General features: G+C 55.2%; 2 protein-coding genes across 2 annotated transcripts in view; both read right to left on the reverse strand.

The window, feature by feature from the left end:
• MYL7 (myosin light chain 7) lies at positions 373-2,837 on the reverse strand. Its single transcript, XM_005679333.3, has 7 exons — positions 2,698-2,837; positions 2,355-2,468; positions 2,089-2,164; positions 1,736-1,840; positions 1,239-1,317; positions 984-1,032; positions 373-549 (listed from the first exon to the last, which is right to left on the reverse strand). Exons 1-7 carry the CDS (start codon positions 2,698-2,700, stop codon positions 448-450), a joined length of 528 nt encoding a protein of 175 aa, XP_005679390.1. The 5' UTR covers positions 2,701-2,837; the 3' UTR covers positions 373-447.
• The window catches only part of GCK (glucokinase), a 36,287-nt gene continuing 26,146 nt past the window's right edge, over positions 5,313-15,453 (reverse strand). Inside the window, exons 2-10 of the mRNA XM_013963394.2 lie at positions 14,652-14,814; positions 13,971-14,125; positions 12,741-12,860; positions 11,102-11,197; positions 10,796-10,895; positions 8,594-8,777; positions 7,523-7,678; positions 6,658-6,891; positions 5,313-6,407 (exon numbers count right to left, since the gene is read on the reverse strand). Coding sequence (XP_013818848.2) covers positions 6,263-6,407; positions 6,658-6,891; positions 7,523-7,678; positions 8,594-8,777; positions 10,796-10,895; positions 11,102-11,197; positions 12,741-12,860; positions 13,971-14,125; positions 14,652-14,814 — 1,353 coding nt within the window. The 3' untranslated portion in view covers positions 5,313-6,262. The remainder of the gene's footprint in view (positions 6,408-6,657; positions 6,892-7,522; positions 7,679-8,593; positions 8,778-10,795; positions 10,896-11,101; positions 11,198-12,740; positions 12,861-13,970; positions 14,126-14,651; positions 14,815-15,453) is intronic.

The raw sequence follows: 15,453 nt of genomic DNA on the forward strand, positions 1-15,453 counted from the left end.
TGAGCCTGGGTGCAAAGATGGGGGCTGTGAGGAGGAGGGGGTTCCCAGGAGGGCAGAGTCCCTGGGCCATTGGCAAATGTTTGCTGAGCAGAAAAACCTCATGTGGCTCATTCTGGGCCTAGTGGAGATGGGCATAAAGGCCCCTGTTTCCTCTCCTAGAGGTGTGGCCTTGGGTGCCATGCCCACCCTTGCAGGCCTCAGTGTCCTCATCTATAACCTGGGCACATCAGCGTTCATAGGTCACAGGGCAGTGTGGGGTGCATGCAGGGGGCTGGCAAGGGCCAGGCTGGTTGTCACAGCAATCTCTGCATTGGCCCCTCAGCTCACCTCAGCGCCCCCACCCCATCTGCCATAGACAGGCCACCACTGAGATCTAATTCGGAAATAGCATTTATTGAGGTGTCCCCACAGGCCTGGCCCTAAGTCCCAGCCGCTGGCACCTCGGGCTTACTCCTCCTTCTCGTCCCCGTGGGTGATGATGTAGCACAGGGACTTATAGTCGATGTTCCCTGCCAGGTCCATGGGCGTCAGGGCAAACATCTGCTCCACCTGCGGAGGCGCTGGTCAGAGTGATCTGACGGAGGCCTGTGACCTTCACCCCGTACCTGGGGCCATGCACTGCCCCTCAGCTTTTCAGGCGGAGGTTGGGGCAGGAGTGAGGGGTGCGGTGGGTCACAGGGCCCACCCTGCCCACAGAGCCACCCTCCCTCCCGTGTTGCTAAGATGCAGTTTTTCAGATGCTAAGGTTCACTACGCTCTCACCCCTGAACCCCTGCACACAGAGCTCACCCAGCCTGCACACCTCCTCTGACTCCACTTCCTTCACCCTCCAGATTCCAACAGAGGCAGCACCTCCTCCAGTAAGCTGGGCTCTAAGCCCACGAGGGCAGTGGGTCACTGAGGCCCCCACTGCCTGGACCCTGTGGGATGGAGCCCTGTGAAGGGGTCCAGGAGGGATGGTTGAAGGACCCCGGAATCCTCACCTCAGCTGGAGAGAACTTGTCTGCCTGGGTCAGGAGAAGCTGCTTGAACCTGAGGGAATAAGTGGGAGCAGTGGGGAGAGTGTGGTGCGGCTGGCTGCACAGGGAGGGGATGGAGGCTCTCACAGCCCAGATGGTCAGCTCTCCCCAAAAACAGAGAGGACCCCAAAGGACAGGTGCCACCCTCACAAGGGGACCCACCTCCCTTCCTGCTTCCAGCACAGTGCCCCCAGCCACTCACTCCATTGTCCCACTTACTCATCCTTGTTCACCACGCCTTTGCCACTGGGGTCAAAAAGGCGGAAGGCGCTCAGGATGGCTTCTTCAGGGTCTGTCCCTGGGAAGCCAAGGGAGCCAGGTGAGCACCGCACTGCCAGCTTCCCAGCCCCACCTAGGAGGAGCCCAGGCTGGGGAAGGAGCCTTCCAGATCCCAGAGACGGGGGAGGGTGCCGATACAAAGTGCTCCTTTGGGCTCAGAGACGCTGTGATCGGCTGTCTTTCTGAAATGCCGGGCTTGGCCAGGAGGTTGGGACTGGGGATTTGGGAGTGAAAGCGAAGGCATATTTCCCAGCCCTGAGGTTTGGGGTGATCAGTGCTCATGGAATGCAGAGGTGGGCACCACATCCTCTGGGTGGGCAAGGGCCAGATGGGATCTAGACAGGCTCTGGGTGGGACTCAGGCCGGGTCCAGGCAGGGTCCAGGTGGAGTGCACACTTGCTGCCCAGCCAGGGACTCCAGACCTGCCCCTGGCTCACCATTGAGCTTCTCCCCAAACAGTGTGAGGAAGACAGTGAAGTTGATGGGCCCCTTCCCTTCCTGCAGCATGGCATCCAACTCCTCTTCTGGAACATTCACCTTCCCTGTGGGGGTGTTAGATGGACACAGGGCCCTTGAGTCCCTGAGTAGGGCAGGGTTGCCCCTCCCCCATCCTAGCCACCAAGGGTAGAGAACGCTCACTGGGTGGGGGAAGTGAAGTGGAAGGAAGGTGGTCTGGGGGTGGGTGGGTGGTGTGAGCCAGGACAGGAGTACAGGCCAGGCCAGCCCACAGCTCTGAGCCGGATCCCTGGTGTGAGAGGGGCTGGGCCAGGCAGGAGACGGGTGCCCTCACCGAGCTGGGAGTAGGTCTCTCTAAGGTCCGACTTGCAGATGATGCCGTCACGGTTCTGGTCGATGCAGCTGAAAGCCTGTGAGGTGGAGGGGCCACAGTCTCCAGTGGGAGCAGCCCGCACCCCAGGCAAGGCAGGAGGTGAGGGGGTCCTGGGTGGTGGGAGAAGCAAGGACAGGGGCCAAGACCCCTGATCTACAGTGAAGAAGGGATGTATTGGGGGCATGGTCCCCAGATGGGGCCCAGGCTGGTGGGAGTGGGGCACTCACTTCCTTGAACTCCTGGATCTGGGCTTGTTCAAACATGGAAAAGACGTTGGAAGAGCCTCGCTGGGCCTGCTTGGTGGCCGCGGCCTTGCCTCGGGTCCCTGCCTTCCTGCTGGCCTGCAACACCACAGGTGGGGATGGGTCCTCTCCCCAGCTCCCCAAAGACTCCCTGCCATGGACAACCCCAGAACATTCCTGGGAGAGCCGGGGCCCAGGGTCCTGCTTCTCTCCCTAGAGACCACCTCTCTGGGCCCAGCACAGGCATAGAAGTACCGGCTCCACACCCCCAGCCCAGAGGACAGCACCTTGGAGGCTGCCGGCCTGGAGTCCCCCACCTGCCACTCACCATCCTCTCTCTCTGCAGCGGCCTGGTTGCCTCGAGGGGCCCACAGCCCCCTTTATATCTCAGCCTTATCACCTGGAATGCCAAATAAGGACAGGAGGAGAGGATAGGCCCAAACTTGGCAGCCTCTACTTGGGCTGGGGGAAGACAGGGCCCCTGAGCAGATTCCAGCCACGTTCCCAGCGACCTTCAGGCCCCCGACAGACGTGTGACATGCAGTGTCCGCCTGTCTTGGCACTGCGAAGTGCACTGCCTCCTGAGAGCAGAGCAGGCTTGCAGCTCTCGCCACTCCAGGGCTAAATGAGGGGCCCCTGTTACCCTCACCAGACTGTCCTTCCTGCAGTTCCAGCCCAGGCCACGGGGACAGCTGGGGTGGGGCTGGCCTGAGGCCTCCATTGGGCTTGGGAAGGCAGTCAGAGGCTCTGAGGATGGTCTCTGGCCTGAGACCGGGGCGGGGGATGTCTTAGGGATTTCCCGAGGTGAGGACATTTGGCCCTGGGCTCTCACCCCTCTGACCAAGGGGCAAAAGGCAGCCCTGAGCTGATGGCTACCCCAACCAGAACTTGCATGTGATGCTGTTGGAGCACGGAGTACTGCCTGGACCCCGAGCATCCCCTGTGATCCCCATGGAAGTGGGTCCCAAGCCCTTCTTGTGGAGCTCCACTATAGAGTGAGGGGCCTGGTCTCCCTCCACCTGTGCCAGAGCAGCAGCCTCTCAGCTCCCTGTGGACCCAAGGCAGCGAGGGGCTGGGGGGCTGGAGACCTGCCAGAGCAGGAAGAGTGGGCAGTTGGCAGCTCCCCTGAAACCAGAACAGGAGGGGGCCCATGGCTGTCCCTCTGCCCATTGAGGCGAGGATGCAGGGAGGCCAGCTAGGAGAGCAGGCTTCTCGTCCATCAGACCCAAGGTCCCTTTTGTGTAACAAGTATCTTTTAATACCACTTTTACTCTCCTGAAATGAAATTCATAGGCTATACCTATAACCTACCTCCACTGATAATTTTAAACAATCAATACAGGGCCCTGAATCATAACATAAAGGACACCTAGAAAATAATTTATGGTAACATGAGATCCAATACTGCAGGTGAATGCTGGAACATGAGTACCTTAGTACTGATAATGACATCATCAAAGGCTCGCACAGACTTCCAATGCATCATTTATACTTCAGAGAACGAAAAAGATGAGAAGTAATTCCACATGTGGCATATCATAAAATGGGACAGCATCTCAAGGAGGACATAAAAACTTAAAATCACAACTTTGGGTTAAGTACTGAATGAAACAACGTAGTCATTCCAGATTTGCTGGTTTCTCTCATTGAAAAGTGAGTGTAATACACACTACACATGCATGCTCAGTCACTTCAGTCATGTCAGATTGTGTGATGCTATGGACTGTAGCCCACCAGGCCCCTCTGTCCATGGGATTCTCCAGGCAAGAATACTGCAATGGGTTATCATGCCCTCCTCCAGCGGGTCTTCCTGACCCAGGGATTGAACCCACATCTCCTGCATTGCAGGCAAATTTTTTAAACCACTGAGCCACAGGCAAAGCCCTACTATGTATAAGATAATCAACAAAGACCTACTGTATAGCAAAGGAAACTCTACTCAGGATTCTGTAATAACTGAGAGGGGAAAATAATCCAAAAAAGAATGGATATATGTATATGTATAACTGAACCACTTTGCTGTATACCTAAAACTAACACAACATTGTAAATCAATGATGTGCTAAGTCTCTTTAGTCATGTCCAACTATTCCAACATAAAATAAAAATTAAATTAAAAAAGATAACAACACCCAAAAACCTGAAAAAAAAAAGTGAGTGTATGTTAAAATCTTGCAAATACATGTTCATATGTAACTGGGTTTGTGTGTAAGAAGGTCTTAGCCCTGAGGCTTGGCTGATGTGAAATAGGCATTTCTTTCAGAAGCAAACTTGAAAGGATCACGGAAATCATGTGACTTTTAAAAAAAATATTTATTTGGCTGCCCTAGGTCTTAACTGCAGCCCACAGGATCTTTAGTTGCAGCATGAAAACTCTTAGTTGTGGCATGTGAGATCTAGTTCCCAGATCAGGGATGGAACCCGGCCCCCTTCATTGGAAGTGCAGAGTCTTAGCCACTGGACTACCAGGGAAGTCCCCATGTGACTTCTGATCATTCTGTCTCTGACACCTTCCATCACTGTCACAACAGGGACTCCCTGCTGAGACCAATCTGTAGCAGGACCAGTTCCCAGAGATCAGCCCTGTTCCCCTTCTTAGAGTAGCCCCACTCCCTCCAGGATAGTACCTGGAAGCTCTCAGAGACCTCAGAGCTGCTGAGTGATTACAGACAGGTGGAACCACACCCTGAATCCCACAGGCTGGTGGGCAGAGGCCTGGTTAAGTCCAGGACCCCTGACCACACCCCCGCACACCGTCCCATGCCATTCCTGTTCCTTCAGCCTTGAGTGTTACTCTCCATACTCCCTAGCATGGCTCACCAGAGAGGATGGCAAATTTCAAGACACACCTTGGCCTGCAGAGTGTCCATGTGCACAGGATCACGTCTGTATGTGTGCTGTCCCACAGTCTCATACACAGAGGTCAAAGAACAGTGGACAAGCTCATGTTCTAAACTTTTAAGATTTTAATTAAAAAAAAAAACACCCACACAGTTCCAGGTTGGGCATGGATATGCTCGTGTGGTACATGGAAGTCTGCTGAGAAGAAAGAGGCCTAGCTTGTCCCTTGGGGTGTGTGCTGAGTGCTACTGGGCTTTCTGAGTGCCCAGGGCCATGGGATCCCAGAGATGCTCCCAGGCCTGTCTGTGGGTGGCGGGACTCCTCCTTTTCCTGGGCCCCTCTGGGCAGAGGCTTTGGAGACTCTGTCTCCTGCATCTTCTGTGAGAGTCCATCCCAGAACCACAGACCACTCAGGGATGGCAGGATGGGAGGGAAAAGGCTGCCATCTCCAGGCCTCGGGGTACATACAGCCTCTACCGTGGAGCTTGTCCCTTCCATTTCCCGGACCTGAGTGATCAGCAGCTCCCCAGGGCCCCTGTGGAATCCAGGTCTAGGTCTGGCCAGGTGATGAGGGTTGCCTCCCCACGCAGGCTGAGCTCATGGGGAAGCCAGGCCATAGTAGGGTCCAGAGGGCACCCCCTTCTCAGAGCCAGGGCTGAGCCAGGCTGAAAGCTTCAAGAGACAAGCAGTGCAGAAATGCAACAAAATCCTGAGTGAATAACTTCCTTCTAGGTCCTTGATTTCAGCAAGAAAGGCGAGGTACTTTGAGGGTTCTCCGTTCCTGTTCATTTCTGCTCCCAACCCAGTCAGGGCCCTAGGGCTATCTCACCAACTGACCCTGAGAGAAGGGGCCTGCCTGGGCCCTCCGCAACCACTCCAGAGGCTCTCCCCCCATCTTCTGGAGGTGACAGCTGGGATGGGAGGCATCCAAGGTCCTCACAAGGAGAAGCCTCTCTATTGGGCCAGGTTGGGGGGACTTGTAAGGAGAGTGTCCCCTGGAGCCCAGGTCCAGTAGCCGGCCACAGCTTCCTTCCTGTCTTGCAGCCTTCTTCTTACTGGCCCAGCATGCAGGCCTTCTTACAGGCCACCGCGGAGATCAAGGCCGCGCCTCTGCCGCTGCCCTCCTCCGACTCAATGAAGGTGATTTCACAGCTGGGCGTCAGCCTGCGCACGATGGCGTGGAACCGCTCCTTGAAGCTGCGTAGAGGGGAATCTTGGCTGCTGGTACCGCGCTGAATGCACGCCAGGGGATAAAACAAGGGAACCCTCCTCCTGCGTCTGGGGGCCAAGGGACTATGGAGAGTTTAAGAATTCTCGGGACCTCAGAGAGCTTCCCTCTCAGCCTATCATAGATGGAGACCAACGCCCGGGTTCTGCCCTAAGGATGCAAACTCACAGGGGACAGGCTGGAACAGGGTTGGACCGGCAGAAGGCCGCGCGGGCTCACCTGGGGTGCAGCTTGTACACTGAGCCGTCCACTCCCACGGTGATGCGCATCACGTCCTCGCTGCGGCTCTCGCGCATCCGGTTGATGACGCCAGCCAGTCCCGCGGCGCACATGTGCGCGGCGCGCGTGGACACGCTCTCGCAGGCGCGGCGCACGATGTCACAGTCAGCGGCCGAGGGTCGCAGCCCTAGCGTGCTCAGGATGTTGTAGATCTGCTTGCGGTCACCGGAATCGCTGCGGGGAGGGGATGAGAGGACATTGCGGGAGGGTCTCTTGGTCTGGGACCAGCCAGATCCCCACCGCGGCGGCCTCTGCCCCTTCCCCTGCCCATCTCTCCAAGGCAGAGAGCTTGGGTCTCAGAGTCCCGAGGGGAGCGGGTCTGACTCCGCCAGGGACCAGCAGTAATTTGGTCATTACTCGTCTCTCTAAGCTCAGGGTCTCCGCCCTAAAGTGGACAACTGCCGCGCCTCTGGACTGTTGTGTGGATGAAAAGAGACTAGGTCCACGGCGGGTGGGGGAGCCGCAAAGGGGAGGTGTGGTCTCCGTCGACTGTCCTGAGGGGAGTTCCTCTGGGAGCCGGAAGCCACACCCGCCCCGGTGCCGCATCCCTGGACTTGGCCGGTCCTGAGCCCCTACGCCCTGCGCCTTGCCCTCTGAGCCCGGCTCCCCGCACACGTCCCAGGACCTCACCGCTACCCTGGGACCCAGATTCAGGTCCCTGCCCCGCCCCCTGCCCCCTGAGCTCCGCCCAGGCCCCGCCCACACTTGGAGCCCCGCCCCCTCGACTTCGCGTTATGAGTCCAGGAACGTTTGCGAGCACACCGCCGCCAGTACCCCACCCCTATCCCCTGAGCGCCCCGCGCACCTCTCCACCTGAGACACGAAGCGTGTCTCGAAGGCGCCGCGCGTGCGCAGCTGCTCCGAGGCTTCTCCGTGGAAGAGCAGATTCTCGTCCACAAGCTTCAGCAGCACAAGCCGCACCAGCTCGCCCATGTACTTGCCACCAATGAGCTTCTCGTACCTGGGCAGAGGAGGACAGCCGGGTCATTCCCCACAAGGAGGTCCCCACGAGCAGATGGAGATCGGCCACTGCCCCATCACAGCCAAGAGGAGGCCAGGTGGGACGCTGTGACACTGGGTTCAAGCCCATTCCGGCATTAATCCACCTGGGCTTTTGGGGCCTTGGGACAACGCTCCATGGTGGGCCTACAGTTCAGTCCCTCTAAGACCTTCCTCCTGAAAGACTCTGAGCTGAGCCCACTTCGATCTCCCTGCATGTATGTGATAGGAGCTCTTCTCATCACCCAGAGACAGTTGGGGAAGCTCAGGCTCAGAGGGGCTAGTGGCCAGCCTGGAGCAGGCCTCTGCACACTTGCTAGGGCTCCTAGGGTCCTTGTGCTCCTAGAATCCACCGAGTTGGGACATCAGCCCTAGAGTCTGTGGGGCTCCAGTGTTTTCCTCTTACATTGAATACTACCGACCTCCCTGAGGTTTAGGAAAGCCAGAGAAGAAGCTCAGGTGCCTGGTGCAGGGTAGGCAATTGATAAAGGAAAGCTCTGACAAGCTCTGTGAACCGGCAACATCCTCCAGATTACTCTGATTCATTCTGGTAACTTGTTCAGAGCTGTGCTTTGGGGATCTCTTGATTAAGCCCAGTCAGCGTTGCTGGGGCTTCTCAGTCTTCCTATGCCAGCGGTCACCTGCTGGAACAAGGGAGGTCCCCGCTCATCTGTCCATAGGCCCTCTTTTTAAAGACTAATCTTGGCATCTCTCACTATTTACAGTTCACAGAGGGGCACACACGTCTGAGCTGAAGAGAGGAGCCAGCTTATGAAGAGATTGTCAGTTTGCTTTTCCCCAGAACTGTTTAAAAACAAGCCCATTATCTGCAGGCTGGCCCCATCTGCCGCATGGTTGGGGGAGGGGTGATCCTTACAGCTGCTGCCCGGGGTTCAGGGAGTTCTCGTCCACCACGCGGTCGTACTCCAGCAGGAACTCGTCCAGCTCGCCTGAGTCCCCGAAGGCGCCCCACTCGGTGTTGACACACATGCGGCCCTCGTCCCCTTCCACCAGCTCCACGTTCTGCATCTCCTCCATGTAGCAAGCGTTGCAGCCCGTGCCTGTGGGAAGTGGCATCGTTGGATCCCACCTGGGATGCCAGCTGTCCTGGGTGCATCGCCCCTGCAGGAAGCCCTGTGTGTCTTCCCAGCTTCTTTGAGTCCTCCACCCTCACCACTCCCTCCATCCCCCTGCAGCAAAGGAAAACGAGCTCTCCCAGGAGCTGGAAGGTCTGGGTTTGCTGTGTGACCTCAGGTAGATAAGCCCACCTGCCTGGGTGGTTCTTCTTCCCCCAAAGAGGTTGGTAACACCTACTCCCCCTGTTACCTGGAGTTGAGAGAAGTGAGGGAAAGAATATGTGTTAAAGTGCTTTGCCTATTACAGATGGGTGTGGAATGGTATGATTTTGTCTTGTCTGTGCATCCCTCTGTTTTCTGGCACTTTCTAAACATTTATTTGAACTTCTGTGTCTCAGCTTCTGTTCTTTTTTGAAGGGGGCCACCCAGAGGTCAGGCTTCCCAGGTGGCTCAGTGGTAAAGAATCCATCTGCCAATGCAGGAGATGCAGGAAGTGTGGGTCCAGTTCCTGGGTTGGGAGGATCCCTTGGAAGAGGTAATGGCAACCCACTCCAGTATTTTTGCCTGGAGAATTCCATGGACAGAGGCGCCTGGCAGGCTACGGTCCATAGCGTCGCAAAGAGTTGGACACGACTAAGCGGGTGAGCACGCACGCACACACCCAGTGGTGACTGAGGCAGCGTATTGGCCCTTGTGAGCAGCATATTGGCCCTTGTGAGCAGCACACAGGTCACTGCAGGTGGGCCTGGCCATGGAATTTATACTCTGCAGGGTCCCAAGCAAAGTGAAAACATGGAGTCCTTTGTTCATAAATTGAGTTTCAAAATAGTGACAGCGGAGCATCAGTCTGAACATGACTGCACACCCCTCAAGCTGTGAGGGACAGCCACTCAGCCATGCCAGCCTCGCACCAGCAGTGGAGCTGCCTGGGATCCAGGCCCAGTGATGCTGGGCCTTCCAAGATTTTGTGGGGAAAAAAATACAGAAATCCAGACTTTGACGTGATTCCTCCCAATTTTTAGGTCTTGGTAAGTATCATAAACATGTGTTTAACCGCAGAGCAGAGACACCAAGACTGTTGCAGGGTGAATGTGATCACTATCCACACTACCATCTCTGCTCCAGAGGCGAGCCTGAGGCCATTGGCCACAGAGCCCAGGTGGAGGTGTGCTGGGGAACTGACCCAGGCAGTTCTCTCTCCTCTCAGGGACAAGAGAGCCAGGGCCCCTGGGGCTTCTGTTTAGGGGTGGACTTAACTTTCAGCTGGAAGGTGAGGGTGGAAGGAAGAAAAGTGAGAAACTAGAGGAGAGGCAGAGTCGACCATGCTGCCCCTTAGGACATGTTCATACAGTTGCAGAGAGATGGTAAGAACATGAATACTGAACCCCTCAGGGCTGACTCTGAAGGGGCCGTAGAAGCAAACAAATTTAACGCTGCCTTTCTGGGTAACCAGGGCCCAGAGAGTCCAGGGAAATACCCACACGCCTGTGTATTCAAGCATTACAGTAAACATTGTAAAGGCCTCGGGAATTTCTGGGAAAGGCCCGCAGTTGGTGGGAAGGGCCCACTGGGGCCCACATTGTCCCCTTTCCTGGTACCTGCCTTCATTTCTGGCAGAGCGGCCAGCTGCCCTGGGGTGCGGTAAGACTGTCCAGGAAGGGATGACGCCACTCAGGTTTATCCTCTTCCACTTGGACAAATCTGTCCAGGTTGGTCAATTTACCAGATGAGGTGATTTAATTAAATCCTGATGGGCCAGGTGGACATGCATGCAGCTGGTGTGCCATCTGAGGCAGTGACTTGCGAGTGTTGAAATGCTTGCTACCAATAAATAGCACGTGCATTCGGGACACCCATGCTGCTCACAAGACCACCCTGGGCTCCAGCACCTCGGGTGGCCATGACTGGTGCAAAGGCCCTGTGTAGCCTGCTGTAGATGAGAAGCCTCAGCTCTGTCTTTGGGTGGCTGGGGCCCCTGGGTCAGACAGGGCGTGCATCCTTACCCACAATCATGCCAACCTCACACCGGCGGTCTTCATAGTAGCAGGAGATCATTGTGGCCACAGTGTCATTCACCATCGCCACCACGTCCATCTCAAAGTCCTGCCAAGAGGTGGAGAGACAGTGGTGACAGGGCTGGATGGGGGTGGGGGTCTCAGCTTAGCGGGCTCCGAGCCGTTCCAGTCAAGCACAGGAGGCAGAGACCCCTTCCTGAGGGGACACCCAGCAGGCCCTCGCTAGCATCCTGGCCTAAGGTGGGGGGAGAAGGGTCCAGGGCAGTCACAGGGGCAGGTGCAGGTGCCACTTACACCTCTCCGTTTGATAGCATCTCGCAGGAGCCCCACAATGTTGTTGCCTTCTGCTCCCGAGGCCTTGAAGCCCTTGGTCCAGTTGAGAAGGATGCCCTGTGGGGAGAGGAGGGTCTCAGTGACTGGGGATGCTGGGGGTAGGTGTGAAGGTTTGGGAGCTAACTTGGACCACAGGGATGTCCACCCGCTTTATTTATTTATTTTAAATTTTTGGCCACACGGCTCAGCATGTGAGTTCTTAGTTCCCCGACCAGAGATCATTGGAAGCATGGGATCTTAGCCACTGGACTGCCAGGGAAGTACAATGTGTATCTGCTTTAAAGCTGAGGAAACTGAGGCTCAAAGCAGCCATATAACTTTGGAAAGTGTTGGAGACAATTCTCTATCTATATCTCAAATTTCTGCAGAGCTAGGTTCCAGCCAATTTCAGGATGCCTGTATAGTTAAGCCTAGAGTCATCATCCCTGAGTGGGGAGGAGGTCCGGACGGGAGCAGCCGACGTAAGATCAGGGCTCCTCTCCTGTGTGCAGCTCCTGTGTGTGAAGGTCCCATCTGGCCCCCAATGTCCAGTGGGGACTGGGGATTGGAAAACCAACATAAGATGTTGCTCCCACAGCTGCTTCTGCCAGGAGTACCGACTTTGGCTTTCTCTCTGACCCAGAGGTCTCATGTGTTATGTATAATTGTGTATATGTATGTATGTATAATTCACACATACATATATTTGTATAATTAATGTGTGTAGATGAGTATGTATCATTTACCTGTGGATGTGTATAAATATATATGATCACATGCATATATGCATGTAGGTATGATTGACATGTGTAAATATGCAGGTATAATTTACATGTGTATATGTATATATACTTGATGTGTATAATTTACATGTATATATGAATGTATAATTGACATGTGTAGATATATACAAATATATAACTGACCTGTGTATGTATATATGTATGTATATTTATGTATAAAATATGCATGTATAACTTATGTGTTTATATGTGTATAATCAGCATGAGTGCATACATGTGTAATTTAACCACATGCAGTGCATGCATGTATAATTTATGTGCACACATGTGATTCACATGCATAACTTATACACATATATACACATAATTTACATGTGTCTATGTGTGTGTATAATTTATATATGTGTGTGTGTGTGTGTGGAGGCATGTATAACTGGTAGGCTAACTTACCTGCCAGAAGGCAGGGTAAAGCTGCAGCCTTGGGACATTGCCACCTCCCCAACAGAAAGTACAGCATAGTGATGACACACTGGTGTGTTGGAGCCTGGCTGTCTGAGTTGAACCCCAGTGCTGCCACTTCCCACTGTGGGCAAGTTGCTATGCCTCCGTTTCTTACTCTGTAATGGGGGTGTTATGCATACCTTATAGGGTTGCGAGGAGGCTTGAGGCAAATAGTAAGAATCAGCTAACATTATGATTCTTTCCCAGAATCTCACAGGAGGTGAGTGACGGAGCTTGTTTGAATCCAAGGCTCTTTCCCAATGTGGGGTGCTGCATTTGAAAGCAGCCCAGGGCAGAATTCATGGGCCCTTTTCTCTGGGGTGCCTGTCCACCCATCCATCCACCTCCACCCCTGCCCACCTCACACCTAGCCCCACCTTGTCGATGTCTTCATGCCTCACGGGAAAAGAGAAAGTGAAGCCCAAGGGCAGCTTCTTATGCTTCATCTGATGCTTATCCAGGAAGTCAGAGATGCACTCAGAGATGTAGTCAAAGAGCTGGAAGACAACACCAAGGTGGCCATCGGCTGCAGAGGGCGAGCCTGGTGCCAGGAGCTTCTCAGCCCTTGCTGAACCATAGGCCCCTGGAAAGCATGGCCTCTGGACCTGCCTTCAGTTCCCTGTTTATCACCACTGCTTGTCGGGACTCAAGCAAGCCCTGGGCACGACCCCCATGCCAGAGTCCCACTGACAGCAGTCCTCAGGACAGGCAATGCCAGGACGATGGGCCTGGTCCCCAGCCCAGCTGTGCTCTGCCAGTCTGGCCCTCCCAGCTGGACCCAGCAGCATCCAGCCTCAGACTTTGGACAGAGGTGTATCCCTGGCTATAACTATGGTTTCTAGCTTCAACACTCAAAGTGTTCTTTGCTGCCTCCAAGTGTCCTGGCTGCCCAACCCCTGGACCTGCGAGGACTGGCCACCACCCCACTCACATAGGCCTGTCCACAGAGCTGGGCATTACTGAGTGCCTGCTGATCGATTAAGCTCCCCAGCGGGTTCCAGGCCCAGGGAGGCAACGACACTATCCTGCTTCCTTGATGCACGCCCAGTCCTGCAGCATTCCAGGGTATGGCAAGGACGAGGCTGCCATGGCCTGTCCCTCAAGGAAATTGGCTCTTAAAACCCTGTGCCTCAAGGAAATTGGCTCTGGCTCCAAGCACCTCCCCTAGGGCTCATTCTACTTCTGTGGTCCTTCTTGAGTCCTCCCCGTGGGCAGATATTATCATTGCAGTCATGCCCCCTGGCATCTATGTTGGTGGAGGGTGAGGGAACGCCACGTGGGGAGGAAGTAGAATGTATGCACGGACTGTGAGCCTGTTGGACCAGAGCGTTCTCTTGACTGCCCTACCATGTTTCTGATCCTTCTGGGAAACTGGGCAGTGCTGCGACTTGCTGGGTCCATGCCCCATGGCCATCCACCTAGGCCTCTCAGCTGCTTCCCCTTCCTGAGAAGGCCCCCTGAAGTTGGGCCCACAGCCACCTGCCCTTGATGAACAGGTAGGCCCTAACACCAGGACTAGCCAAGCTCCAAGATCCTGGATGGTCTTGACCCTGGTCCCTGCACTACCCCCCGCCCCAGCCCCTTGTTCCCTAGCCCAGGGTGCTCACCATCTCAGCAGTACCCGTCATGGCATCCTCGGGGATGGAGTACATCTGGTGCTTGGTCTTCACACTCCACTGTCCTGCCTCGCCTTCTCCCACCTTCACCAGCATCACCCGGAAGTTGGTGCCACCCAGGTCCAGGGAGAGGAAGTCCCCAACTTCTGCAGCCACAGACAGAAGTACATCAGTCTCACGGGCACTGCCTGGCAGGACCCCCGAGACTGGAGAAGAGGAGGTAAAGGCATGGGGGGGGGCACTGGAGGGGCCCCTGGTACCAGACCCCAGAGTAAACTGTGCAAAGGGTCAAAGGTGAACTGGGTAAGTCAGCAGGGATTCCTTGCCTTGGACTGAAGTCCCCCCAAGCCCAGAGCCCACCCGAAGATCTAGGAAAATGGTCCAGACTCAGGATTGGGCTGAGAGTCCCCCAAATGACTATAGGAAACCATTTTTCTCCTTGTGAAATGAAAAAAGCCAGTTTCTCTGAGGTCAGAATGAGCCTGAAGGCCCCAGGGCTGGGCCAATGGAGCCGAGAGTAAGAACAGGCTAGTGTCTGGGGCCCAGCACGCTGGGGCTGCTAGGGACAATCAGGGCTGTTAAGAAGGGCCTAGGGCACTTCTCCCTGCTGGAGCCAGGGGACAGATGCCTCTGGTTGAGGACCCGCTGGCTCCCTGTCCTGCGCCACGGTACCTGAGCCCTCTGGAGTGGAGCGCACGTAGGTGGGCAGCATCTTCACACTGGCCTCTTCGTGGGTCTCCAGCCTCAGGCCTCGGTCCATCTCCTTCTGCATTCGCCTCATCACCTTCTTCAAGTCCTCCTCCTGCAGCTGGAACTCTGCCAGGATCTGTTCCACCTGCACAGGGATGGGGATGGAAAGCAGTTGGGTGGGAGAGGAGCTGTGCAGAGATGGGGAGGGGGGACCTGCAGAATGGGTGTTTCTCACCCACACTGAGGGTCTCCTTTTGCCCCCTCACCCTGAGTCCAGGATGACCCATCATTTCAAACTACTGCAGTTAAAACCAGTTGGAAAATTAAGACAGTGGCGTTCCAACACCCCGTCTAAATAAATGCAGCCTGGGGGAGAGGGGCAGAGGGCAGATGAAGCACCCGCTTTGTACCCCTGATCCAGGTCAGGGGAAGAGGGAGGTTCTAACCAGGAGAGTGGGTGAGACACAGGCTGGAGGAGTCTGTATGGAGGGCGATGGGCAGCTGGCATTATTGTCTAAAAGATCCAATCATTCTACCTCTACGAGTTTATGCTAAGGGAGTAAATGAGCCAGTGGTGCAAATTTTCATTAAGTGTTAGTCAAGGCACCAGTTAGAGGCGACACCAGTTAGTTAGAGGTGTCTGTTGGACTAAAGCACGGTGTCCACAGCCTGGAAGTTGCTGAGGCCATTAGAGGGAGGAAGGGTCCCTATATATAAAAGATAGATTCAATGTCACCATTCCTATGAGCATGGACAGCCTGGGCAAGGGTCTCCTCCCACACCC

Source organism: Capra hircus, chromosome 4, assembly GCF_001704415.2.
Source record: "Capra hircus breed San Clemente chromosome 4, ASM170441v1, whole genome shotgun sequence".
Classification (NCBI taxonomy): domain Eukaryota; kingdom Metazoa; phylum Chordata; class Mammalia; order Artiodactyla; family Bovidae; genus Capra; species Capra hircus.

Excerpts from the sequence above, each read along its gene's own strand:
- MYL7 (XM_005679333.3), bottom strand. Across the intron at positions 2,165-2,354 it reads AGATCCAGGAGTTCAAGGAA|GCTTTCAGCTGCATCGACCA; the intron begins GTGAGTGCCCCA and ends TCCACCTCACAG. Across the intron at positions 1,033-1,238 it reads GGCGTGGTGAACAAGGATGA|GTTCAAGCAGCTTCTCCTGA; the intron begins GTAAGTGGGACA and ends TTATTCCCTCAG.